The sequence below is a fragment of the Lutra lutra genome, chromosome 18 (genome assembly GCF_902655055.1).
Source record: "Lutra lutra chromosome 18, mLutLut1.2, whole genome shotgun sequence".
Lineage (NCBI taxonomy): Eukaryota > Metazoa > Chordata > Mammalia > Carnivora > Mustelidae > Lutra > Lutra lutra.
Window position 1 is genome coordinate 14,927,414 of NC_062295.1, and position 12,814 is coordinate 14,940,227.

The 12,814-nt window shown below is 41.3% G+C and overlaps 1 protein-coding gene across 1 annotated transcript in view; it reads left to right on the forward strand.

The window, feature by feature from the left end:
• The first annotated feature begins 1,612 nt into the window (after positions 1-1,612).
• Positions 1,613-12,814, forward strand: part of IQCK (IQ motif containing K) — a 106,824-nt gene continuing 95,622 nt past the window's right edge. Inside the window, exons 1-3 of the mRNA XM_047713201.1 lie at positions 1,613-1,653; positions 12,460-12,512; positions 12,649-12,726. Coding sequence (XP_047569157.1) covers positions 1,636-1,653; positions 12,460-12,512; positions 12,649-12,726 — 149 coding nt within the window. The 5' untranslated portion in view covers positions 1,613-1,635. The remainder of the gene's footprint in view (positions 1,654-12,459; positions 12,513-12,648; positions 12,727-12,814) is intronic.

A 12,814-nucleotide genomic window follows, 5' to 3' on the forward strand; every position in this document is an offset into this window, starting at 1 on the left:
AGAAAAACTCAGTCTTTGTAATAAGAAGCTCTGAAGAAGAACATTAAATGCAACATTGGTTAAAATATAAAGAAATGGAAATGACCTTAAAGTCCATTAACAGGATGCTGTATAAATAAACTTGAAAAAAAAAAAAAACCCAACAACAAAACAGCTTTACTGGGGTGCCTGGGTGGTTCAGTTGGTTAAGCATCTGCCTTTGGCTTAGATCATGATCCCAGGTCTTGGATTGAGCCCCGTGTTATGCTCCCTGTTCATCAGGGAACCTGCTTCTCCTTCTCCCTCTGCCTTGCCACACCAGCTTGGGCTCTCTCTCTCTTTCTCTCTGCTGTCTCTCTCTCAAAAAAATAAATAAAATCTAAAAAAAAAAAACCCAGCTTTATTGAAGTATAATTTAGATACCATAAAATCCATTCACTTCACCCAAGCGTCCATCATGGATGAATGGATTTTAAAAATGTGGTATAGGGGCGCCTGGGTGGTTCAGTGGGTTAGGCCGCTGCCTTCTGCTCAGGTCATGATCTCAGGGTCCTGGGATCGAGTCCCGCGTCGGGCTCTCTGCTCGGCGGGGAGCCTGCTTCCCTCTCTCTCTCTCTGCCTGCCTCTCCGTCTACTTGTGATCTCTCTGTGTCAAATAAATAAATAAAATCTTTAAAAAAATGTGGTATATCCATACAATGGAATATTATTCAGCCTTTAAAAGGAAGGAACTCTTTTTGTCCCATGCTTCCACATCAATGTACCTTGTGGACGTTATCCTAGTGAAATAAGCCAGTCACACACAACACACACACAACATGGGTTCAGATACAAAGTATGATTTTTATGTATGATTCTGCTTACATGAGAGGTACCTAGAGTGGTCAAATTTGGAGACAGAAAGGGGCATATGGTTGCCAGGGCCTGTGGGGAGGAGGGAATGGGGGTTGTTGTTTAATGGGTAGAGTTTCAGTTTTGCAAAATGAGAGAAATTCTGGAGATGGGCTACACAATGTGAATGTGTTTAACGCATCTGAACTATATGCTAAAAAATTGTTAGGATGGTATTATGTACATTTTACCACAATTTAAAAAAGCAACTTTGCACTCATTTTAACTGGAGCAAATTTATAGAGTTAGGCAGCCATCACCATAATCTAATTTTAGAACATTTCCATACCCCCCCCCAATCTTATTTCTGGTCACTCTTCACTTCCACTCCTAACCCCAGGCAACAGCTAGCCTATTTATTATCTCCATAGATTTACCTTTTCTGGACATTTCCTATAACTAGAATCACATAATAGATGGTCTTTTGCGTCGGGCTTATTTCACGTCGTACAGTGCTGGCAAGGTTCATCTCTGCTGTGGCTTCGATCAGCACTTCGTCTTTATTGCTGCATGATATTTAATGGTATGGATACACTACATTTTGTTTGGGGTTGTTTGTCCTTTTTGGCTATTATGAGTAATGCTGCTATGAACAGTTGCATATAAATATTGTATGGACATATGTTTTCATTTCTCGTGGGTAGATATTGAGTAGAGGAAACTGGGTTTTTACCTGACCTTGTTATGTTTGAGTGAATATTATAGCATGGAAGTGGGTCCAGACAACAGATCCCAATTTCACATTTTGGAATTTAATACCTAAATATGAAATATGGCTCCAAGGTAAGGGCTATTTCTTAATCATCTACTAAGTGATTAATCAGTGGTGACTGATGGCATTCGTTTATAGAGTACTTCCTATATGCCAGGCGTTATTTCACATTGCGATCTTATTTAATCATCACAGCAACCCTCGGATTGGGTGGTTTTACTGCCCCCATTTTGTGGATGAGGAAACAGAGGCTCAAGAAGTACCCCCATTCACAAGGTGACTCAGAGGAAGAGCCAGGGTTGGAGCCCAGGAGTCTGGCTTCCAAGCTAGGCACTTAGTCCTACTGTAGCAATGCCCCCTAAGCTGAGGTTTCAGTGACCTGTGGTCACACGTGTTCCAGAAGCAAGTGATGCTCCTTCTAATGGTCATCAGAAGGTCAATAGTAGCCTAACACCCCTCCCTCATTCACCTCATTTCATCTCGCAACACAGACGTTTCATCATTTCACATCACTTAGAGGAAGAAGGGTGAGTGCAGGACAATAAGATATTCTGAGGCACAGGGGTGCCTGGGTGGCTCAGTGGGTTAAGCCTCTGCCTTCGGCTCAGGTCATGATCTCAGGGTCCTAAAATCGAGTCCTTCTCTCCTCGGCAGGGAGCCTGCTTCCTCTTCTCTCTCTCTGCCTGCCTATCTGCCTACTTGTGATCTCTCTCTGTCAAATAAATAAATAAATTCTTTTTTGAAAAAAAGATATTCTGAGGCATAGAGAGACCACATTTACATGACTTTTATTTCAGCATATTTTTTCAGCATATTGTTATAATTATTGTCTTACCGTGCCTAAGTTACAAATTAAATTTATCATAGGTATGTATTTATAGGAAAAATATAGTACATGCAGAGTTCAGTACTGTCCACAGCTTCAGGCATCCACTGGGGTCTTGGAACCTACCCCCTGTGGATAAGGGGGGACTGCTGTATGTCAATAAGTCTGTTAGTGTTGAAAATACTTCCCTTTGAGGCTCTTGGAATTGCTGTCAGATCCAGTTTGTAAACCATGCAAGAAAATCTTATTATAACTTTATAGTCATGCTTCTTTTCTTTCTTCCTTTTAACAATGGCAGCATTGATCACTTCATTCCCAAACTTGGCTAGGAGTTGCTTTTGTTTCTAAAAATCAAAGTCATCCTCAAAAGACAAGACTTTAAAAAGAAAGTCAACAGGCTCTGACCTGAGGGTGACCCCATGGTTGTCTTACAAAATGAAGGGCAGTGGCTTTGTGACAGCATTTTCCTTTTCTGCTCTGAAGCTTTGTCCTCTGGCTTTCAGGGGCATGGCTTTTTGCCAGGTGGCTGTGGTAGCATTCTTGACAGGCTGCTACTTGGGGAAAACATGACCATTTGGCCATAAATTGCATTTCACTTATTACACATGGCATCAGTTAATGTTTGCTATGTAACAAAGTACCTCAAAATTTAGCGGCTTAAAGCAACAATTTATTTAGTTCACTCTCCTACAAGGCAGTAATTTGGGCTGGGCTCAGTTGGGAGATTCTTCTGGCCTTGGCTGGGCTTGTTCACGTGTCGGTGGGTAACTACCAGGCAGGCTGGGTACCAGCTAGTCTAGAATGGCCTTAGCTGGGATGCATCATCTCTGTTCAACTTGGTCTCTCAGCTTCCATCAGATGAACCCTGGATTGTTCACATGGTAGCCGGGCAGGGGTGTGAGGATTCGAGTAGAAGTTCTCAAGCCCTCTTGTGCCTGAGGCTTGGAACTGGCACACTGTTACTTTCATGGCATTATATTGGCCAAAGCAAGTCACAAGTCCAGCTCGGATTCAAGGACTAAGGAAATAGACTCTGCCTCTTAACGGGAAGATCTATAAAGCTACCCCACAGAGGGTGTGGATGGGGAGGGGTAAAGACCAGTGACCCGTTTTGTAATTTACCTTGTACACTGTATTAGAAATAGTATGGATCTGACAGCAGGTGGCAGGTTTGACTTCTGGCTCTAGCCTAGTGACTTCAGGGAAGCTGCTTGTTTCCAACTCCCTCCTCTCCTCATTTGTAAAGCACAGGTGGGATTATTGAGAGGGTTAAATGAGGCAAGGTGTGAAAGAGCAAACCCCAGAGTCCAGCCGGGTTCAAATTCATACTCTTCCATCTATGAGTAAGGACTTTGGGCAAGGTATTTAACCTTTCTGTGTCCCTGTTTCCTAATCTGTAAAATGGGAATAATAGTAACAATAACAATAACAATAATAATAATGTGTAGCTGTCATGAGGATAAATGAGCTCAGTAAAATTTAAAAGAGTGCCTGGCACAGAGAAAACAGTATACATTAGCTGTTGTGAACACAATTAACATGATGCCTGGGAAATAGCGAATCTGCAATAGGAATGTTACTCCCCAGGGTCCCGACCGGGTGACCAGTTGTTGTTTGAATAAATGGAAGGTGGCATCCTTGTTACTAATTTCTGGGTATTACAGATGGCCAAGGATGGACTTTCCTCATCATTCTAAAAATACTAGGGCCTTTTATTATTTTTTTTTAATTTTTTTTTTATTTATTTGACAGACAGATCACAAGTAGGCAGAGAGGCAGGCAGAGAGAGACAGGAGGAGGCAGGCTCCCTGCAGAGCAGAGAGCCCGATGCGGGACTCGATCCTAAGACCCTGAGATCATGACCTGAGCCGAAGGCAGAGGCTTTAACCACTGAGCCACCCAGGCGCCCCTACTAGGGCCTTTTAAATATAATATATATTTGTAAAAATCTAAACATAACTCTTGGAAATAATATGGTGAGCTCAGAACCTGAGAATGCAATATGAAAGCCCTCCAAGGCTGAAGAAGCTGCTAGAATCACTGCCACGGTGACCAAGAAAGAAAGAAAGGAAGACAGTTAGTGTCCTAAACTTCTCTTGAGAATTAATGTCTAAAGGATTGGGAGCCATTTAAAAAAAAATGAAAAAAAAGATTCAATTGATTCTTTCTTAAAAGAACCAACCTTAGGAGTGCCTAGGTGGCTCAGTTTTTAGGCATCTGCCTTCAGCTCAGGTCATGATCCCAGGGTCTTGGGATCAAGCCCTGCATTGGGCTCCCTACTCAGTGGGGAGCCTGCTTCTCCCTCTCCTGCTCCCTCTGCTTGTGTTCCCTCTTCCCCCCCCCCTCTATATATATCAAATAAATAAATAAATAAAATATTTTTTAAAAATTAAAACTATATAAAAGGACCTCCTTAAAATAAGTCATTGACCCTCTTGGTTGTTTTGAGAGCCGCAATTTCTCCTGCTTTACTTTTGAGGAACAAGAAACCTCAAATCATAAACTAATAACTGATCCAACAGATGTTTAAACTGTTAATGCCTTAGAATAATAAAAGGGTTACCCAGGAAGTAGGTGAAACAGAGCTTTCTTGAAAATCACATTTCTGTGTCCCAAATCAAGAACTATGGATTTTTCCATATTTCTGCACGAAAGATCATCTATCAGTGATTGACAGTGTTCTAAAGCAGAGGTCCACAAACTACGGCCTATGGGGCCAGCTGCCTATTTTTGCAAAACAAGTTTTATTGGAATTCAGCCCCACTCATTCCTTTACAGATTGTCTATGGCCACTTTTGCACTTTTGTACTTTTTCAGTAGAGCTAAGTTGAATAGTTGTGATACAAGTCTAATATTTACACCTGCCTTTTTAAGAAGAAGTTTGCCAACCCCTGTTCTGAAAACCTGGAACTACCCAGATTTTTGTAGTAGTACCTGCTGCTCTTATGTGGGAGGCAGAGGAAGGGAAGCGTCATGAATAAGCGTAGAGTTTAGAGCTATGCTCACCTGAGTTTAGGGCCCAGTTCTACCTCTTTCTAGATATGTGACTTTGGACATTGCTAGCATTGGAACCTTGTGATTTTAATCTTCCTAAGCCTTGGTTTCCTCCTCCATAAAATGGAAGTAATAATAATGGTTATGGTTAGTAGTAATAAGAGAGTTTATCAGAATTAAATAAGATAATGCATTTAAAATGTTTAGCTCAGTGACTGGCATAGCTACAGTGAAAAGTAGCAATAACATAAGAACAAAATTAAGTTGGAGAAAGGTTCCTTAGGCTTGGAATAGAAGACTAAAACTGAGGGTAGCAGGTAAGGAAGAGGTGGGTGGAGACTGCCCTGTGGGGAGTTAAAGACTGGTGGGAGATTAGACTCGGCCCACGTGGAGGGCTCTGACAGAACACAATGATGAAGGGTACGGTAGGGGTGCTGGAGTCACACATGTGGGCTCGAATCTCCCCCTCCAACTTGTGCTAGTTCTGGGCTCCTGGGAAGATTCCTTAAACCATGAGTCTCAGTTTTCTTATCTGTTAAATGGGAAGGGTAATAATCCTAGTACCCACCTCACCAGAGCTTTTGAGAGGATTGAATAAGAACTTGCATGTATACTTAGCACAGGGTGAGTGTTCAGTAAGGGATAGCCATTGTCTTTCAGGACTGTTTTGAAAGAGGGATTCAGGAAGAGATGCAGCTGGCAGCAAGTGAGAAAACGGAGAAAACGGGACCGGGTTGACCGTGAAAAAAAAGAATAAATCCTGTTTCAGGCAGGAATGGTGAGATGGATCATCAAAGTCTCTGCCAGAAGCTTCCTTTTGCACAGGACTTGACCAATTTTTCCATCTTCTCTGAGCAGAGGGTAGATCTTAAAGAGAGTGCTCTAGACCCCTTGATCTCTTGGAACCTTGTCTGTAAAGCTAGGTTGCAAATAATTTTGATACTGAGATAGGAGTTTTCGTGGGGGTGGAGTCTTCATGAAGACTTGCTTGTTCCTTGTTGAATCTTTGTTGACATTGACCTCCCTGGTCTTTTATTTATAGTTATAGTTGCCTTCCCTGGGACCCCTGGGCTGCCCACCATCTATGTGATTCTGAAGGGGGAAGAGGTCTTAAGGCAGGAAATCAACTGTGCAATTGTTAAGATAGAACTTCAGCATTTTTCTCAGACTGATGCTTGATTAAAAGGCTACAATACCATTCCTGTTCTGTCATGAATTGGGTTGTATTCCACTGGAGCAAATTAAGTTTGAAACACATAAATATCATCATAAAGATTAGACATTACAGTTGGCTCAATGTTCCTGGTGATCCCCTGACATCGAGCCATGCCTTTGGATTAGCTTAATTGGAATATGAAAGACCAGAACTAAATGAGAATTTAATTGGACTGATATATTGAACAGAGCTGGCTTAGTGGCTCTGTTGTAAACTTCACTTGAGAATTCTTTCCAATGTATCTCTGAAAATATTTTGAGCACTCGGAGTGAGGTTAATAATTTTTGCCATAAGCAGTTTTTGATAAAAGGTTGATATTGTTAGCAGTAAAAAATAGTATGAAGTCAGAAGAGTGTGTTATAGTTGGCTGTGTTAAGTATGTCGAACTAACCAGTCCCATATCTGCCAGTTTACTCTGAGGGCCAGCCCCTCAAAATGGCAGAAAACCCCATTCAAACTCACTTCAGTGAAAAAGATTTTTTGTTTGTTTGTATTTGTACATGCTCTCCCATGAGGAGATCTTCCACAGCTTGATCTGGGGCCCAGATGATGTCTTCATGACGTGGTTGCCTCTCCATCTCTTGATTTTGTTTCTTCTGGCTTGGCTCTACCCTCAAACAGTCCCCACCAGTGACACCAGCCTAGGTCTCATAGGCTCAAGTGTACCTGAGAAAGAGAAAGTATCTTCCAGAGTTTCTAATTGAACAGACTCAGGTCTATTACCTACTTTGGAGTCAGTCCTTGGAACCAGGGAATTTAGTGGGCAGTGGGCTGTTGGGCAAAGGGATGGATCCCTAACCTAATGCACAAAGCTTTAGAACTGGGGAAGGGTAGATCCCCAAAAGGAACTCAGGGTCCAGTGACCAAAAGAAGGCAGAGGGATACTGGGCAGCTAACTTGGCTAGGACTCATTATGCTGCAAATAGCAGAAACTGCTATTCGTTCAGGGAATTAGACAGTTCTGAGATAGAGAAGGAAGATCTCAGGATTGGTTTGATTTAGGAGCTCAGTGATGTACTCGAGGACTTGGTTCTCTTCTGCATCTCTGGTTGGCCTCTTGCAGAATTGGTTTTATCCTTAGGCTAGCTTCCCTCAGAGTGGCAAAACAGCTACTGCTACTGGCCTAGGTTTTACCCCCGCCTACTTCAGCAACAAGGAGAGAATGACCAACTCATTTAGAAAAGCAAAGGAAATTATTTCCCAGAAGCCCCAGCACATCTCCTCTCATACCTTATCAGTCTGAAATTGATTGCGCACCCATTCTCCATTCAGTGATTCTTTTGGGCCTGGATAAATGTGGACCAGATTGGTTTAGGTCTCAGTGGCAGGTGGGGTGGGATTATCTGGACTGCCTTATCAGGGTTCACACCTGGAGCTGGAGAGGGGGTTAATCCTCTCTATTCATCACTGCTACAGCCCAGCTGGGGATTGGCTGCTGGACATTAAATTAATAACCACAGTGGGGCCATGGCTTACTCATTTCTTTATCTCTAGTGTTCAATACAGGCTTGGCACATAGTAGGTCCTCAGTAAATGTTTACTGAACAAGGCCAAACTGGAATAGTCCACCTTGCGTAATTTGGAAAGAAATCAGGAATTTTTTGTATTAGTAAAATGATGCCTGAAAATAAAGCTTATCTCAGCTTTGAATATGTATTAAATGCAGAGTCTGGATAGAGGTGATAAGACTTTCCATCTCTTTTCCTATCCTATCCCACGTAGCATAAAATTTTCCCTTTCGCTTTGGTTGCTCATCAAATTCCATTACAATGAAGAGTGTTGTAAACAAAAGTTAGCATCAGGAAATTATTTCTAACTCCTGATAAGCCATTCGATGATCTCATGACACTAAAATTTGCCACTATGAATAATTCGGTAAACAGAATCTTCTATTTCTTCTTAGAGTCCTTACCACCTAATGGTCATTTATTGTAATTTTTTATTTTTTGAGCAAAATACCCAAATATCTTTTAAAGAGTGCAAGGGCTTTGGCCAGTGAAGGAAGAAACTCCACTTCCTGGCCTTGACTAATAAGGGAGTTAGAAATACCATCAGCTTTTGTTTGAAAAAGTTTTCTAAGGAATGGAAAAAATAGATTCTCACAGGAAAGGTGTGGTAGAATTATTTTAGCATTACTCCTTTTAATTAAGAACACTTTTAGAAATGACCACATGACCTCTGCTGAAAGTCTTGGTCAATACTTTGTGTTATGAGTACATATTTTTAGGTTCTTTTGAGAAGTATTGTTTTTCTCTAATGAAATTCTAATGCACTGCGGGAAAAACTGGACTTCTGTTTGAAGTTTGCTTTGATAAGTATTTTGGCCTCTGGTTATCATCCAAGTATGTACTCATTTCTAGCTTGAGTTATTTACTGCTTTTGTCGTGTCTGGGGGGGGTCTCCAGCATGTGGCAATTTACGTGGAGAATACCTATGTGGGAAAGGAGGCTGTGACATTCTAGGTGCATGCCATACCCACAGCCTTAACTTCAGTCCTCTGTCCCTGCCTTGTCCACATCCCCATCACCCTGGCTGCAAATGATAGAGCCAGAAATAAGTGTCACACTTAGGGAGGCCACTCTAGGATGCCAAGTGGCTATAAAATGATCTGATACAATTGCTCTGCCCAATAGGAATGGCCTATCCTGAGTTGTACCTTACCAACCCAATCAGATTCTTCCTCCTGGGGAGTAGCGATGACAAAGGGCTTAGTCCCACCAGATCAAGAATGAGAATTGTTGAGCCACAAAGCTACTGATGGACGAAGCTACTGTGGTTAGCTAGAAATTGTGCCCTGAACAGCCATGGACATTGGTTACTTCTCCCTGAGACCTGCCCCCAGTCAGAGGAATTCCCATTTTCCTTCCACTCCTTTTACCTTTACAGTACCCACCCCCCGTGCCAGATAGAATATATTAGTGTTCACAGATGTTTGTGGGCTCCTCTAATGGAGAGGCCATGTGACTGCTTTGGTCAAAGCAATGTATGGACGTGACATATGTCATTTCCAAACACACGCTCTGAGAGTCAAAGCATGGTTCACCATAGTCTTTTCACTTGATAACTAGTGATATTTCAGAGAGAGTAAAGACAACATGGAGCAGTTGTTGATTGAAACGTTCATGTAACATGAGTCAGAAATAAACCATGGATGATAAAAGCCTCTCAGCAAAATCTATCCTTAACTGATTTGTAAAAAAAAAAACAAACCTAGTAACCAAGGTAACCTGAGCATATTTCTATCCCTTGCAAACCCAGAGTCTCAATGAACACAATGTCATAGCAAGCCACACTTCAATTCACTAACCTCACAGCAGGTGCTTTTGACATTTCTTGGGTGGAAGTACATTCATTACCTGATGCAGATTCAGTGCCTGTCCAGTGCTAGAAGTTTCTCTCCCCAGTCTCTGCACCTCCAGTCTGTCTCCTGTATGCATACCCCACATGACCCCTGGATCGAACTCTAGTTTCTGTCTTTTCTCCCTGTTGGGTTTCAGCCTTTTATGATGATGTTCTCCCCCGCCAACCCCTCCCTGAACTTTAGTACAAAATTTCTCCAGCATATAGAACAATTAAAAGACTTACAGAGGGAATACCCACATATTTACAACCTCGATTCTATAGTTACCATTTTGCTTTATTTGTTTGGTTGCATATCTGTCCATCAGTCCATCCCTCTATCCATCTACCTTGTTTTTTGGATGCATTTTAAAGTAAGCTGCCGACTCATGATGACATGATGATGCCTTTTCCCTTGACATTTAGTCTTTTTCCTTTTAATTCTGGATTTTAAAAAATGGCTTTTTAACCTTGAGGTTGTCTTAACTGTTTCCTCTGCCTGCCCAAACTTAGACATACTCACCCTTTAATAATCATGAACTCAGTGTATTTGTCCACATTACGTAAACCCTGGGTGCCCACACTTTCTTAATCTCGCTCCTTAATTTTTCTCTTGGTTACTTCCTCTCTTATCTCTTCACTCACCACAACTTTTCATTTGCTTTCCCTTCTCTCTTTCAGTTCCCCAGCAGATAATTTTTAAACTAAACAACAGCTGAACAATATCACCACTGTTCCAAGTGTCTGAGTATGCATGGCACGTCCACACTTGCCCAGAACAGAAGGAAAACACAATTTCTTCCATTTTATTTCTTTGCATCAAAAGTGATTAAATCTGTCTGCATGACCTTCATACATCAGACCATTTGGCTATTTTAAAAGTCTATTTAATAGAGTAAGTTAAGCTGCATTCCCTTGGTAGAAGGAATCTTTACCACCAAACGGCGCGGTAAATGCCAAGGGAACAATGCATCTTTTGTAGGACGGGAGAGAGAGACACTGTCATCTTACAATTGCTGAATTGTTTAAATTATTATATGGCAGTTCATGCTAGATACATATTTGCATTGTTGTACAAGTATTTTCTTATTTTGGTTAAAGATGGCTCTTTGAAGGGATAACCTACTCTTGCAAGGCAGGCTTAGAGAACCCCATTCCATGGGCTGGAACATTTAATTTTATTACCCTGACCAGGAGTATTTCAATGTTTTAATAAAAGGCTATCAGCAAGAAGGTAAAAGACTGCAAACAATCTCCAGTAACTCAGACACCACCATATTTTATTTACTAACAGCTATAATAAAGCTTTCAGTAAAAAATATTAAGTGGAGCTTTCCTTTTTGGTGAGAATCAATTTTATAACCATCTTTTCAAGCTCATCTAGGATTATAAAGCTGAGTTGGCTGTTTTGAAGTGAAGGGGGAAAAATAGGAAAAAAGTAGGAAAATTTTCATGATAAAATATTATGAGAAGAAAATGAAGAGAAATTGTCCAGAATTATATCATTAATTTCTACTTTAAAAAATCAGAATTCTTGTAAATGGGTTCTTTCTTGGCATCTAGAAGGACAAATGGGGATTAGCGGATTAGAAAAGAAAGGAATAGGAGTTAAAACTCTTCCTGTTGTAAGCAATAAACAACCGAATGCAAACTGGCTTAATTTAAAAAAATATGTTCGTGGGGTGCCTGGGTGGCTGAGTCATTGAGTGTCTGCCTTTGGCTCAGGTCATGATCCCAGTGTCCTGGGATCGAGCCCCACATCTGGCTCCCTGCTCTGCCGGAAGCCTGCTTTCCCTGTCCTGCTCCCCCTGCTCGTGTTCCTGCTCTCGCTGTTTCTCTCTCACTGTCAAATAAATAAATAAAATCTTAAAAAATATATATATACATATATATATATAAACATATATTTGCTCATATACCAGAGGACATGAGCCAGGGGATTGGGGCTTTGTGTATAGCTGGATCCAGGATCTAGTACAGTGTTGTTAGGAATCTGCCATTGGTGGTCTAGCCAGCAGCATCTCCCTTCTTCCTTGCTAATAGAACCCCATTTTCTTTAGAGTTGCTGTGTCCTTCAGGGATGACTGGGCGAGGAGCCCAGTGCAGGGCTCAATCCCACAACCCTGAGATCATAACCTGAGCCGAAATCAAGAGTCAGATGCTTAACCGACTGAGCCACCCAGGTGTTCTTCAAGGTCTAGATTTAAATAAAATCCTTCTGTGATAATTCCAAAAGCATGTAGTTGCCTCCTACTATGTGCACTATCTTTTATCAGTCCCTGCTGTCAGAAAATAGGCTTGTCCAAAGACGACTAGAGAAATGTCCTCAGAATTCTTTGCATCACCCCAAGTTACTGTTTGTTGACATACTTATAAACCTCATAAAAGACTTGTGCCTATTTCCCCTAACACAAAAAAGCAATTATCCCCTCCTCCTTTGTCCTACTCAGACATGTGGACAAAGAGTATAATTTAATTCCGTCTTCTCTCTTTTCTCTTTAGAGAAAAAGAACCAAATTCATTGCCTGTGATTTTCTGACTGAGTGGTTATACAAGTAAGTTTTGCTTGTCTTCGAATATTCAATGACCCTAAGGGTTCAATAGTGTTAATTTGCAAACAGAATAGCAACAATTGACTTGAATTTTTGCTTATTGTTTTCTTGTCAACCAAACATATGGCATCGTTACCAGTCAAAATCCAAAGAGGATAGGGGAGGCTTTCACAGAATTCTTCTCCATTCCGTTTGTGGACCAGTGGCTGAAGCATCAGTGAGTACCAATACAATGCCTCAAATAATTTCTTCCTATTTTAAGATTGTGTTAATGATCGTTTTCTCCAATCCAGCTAACTCATGTA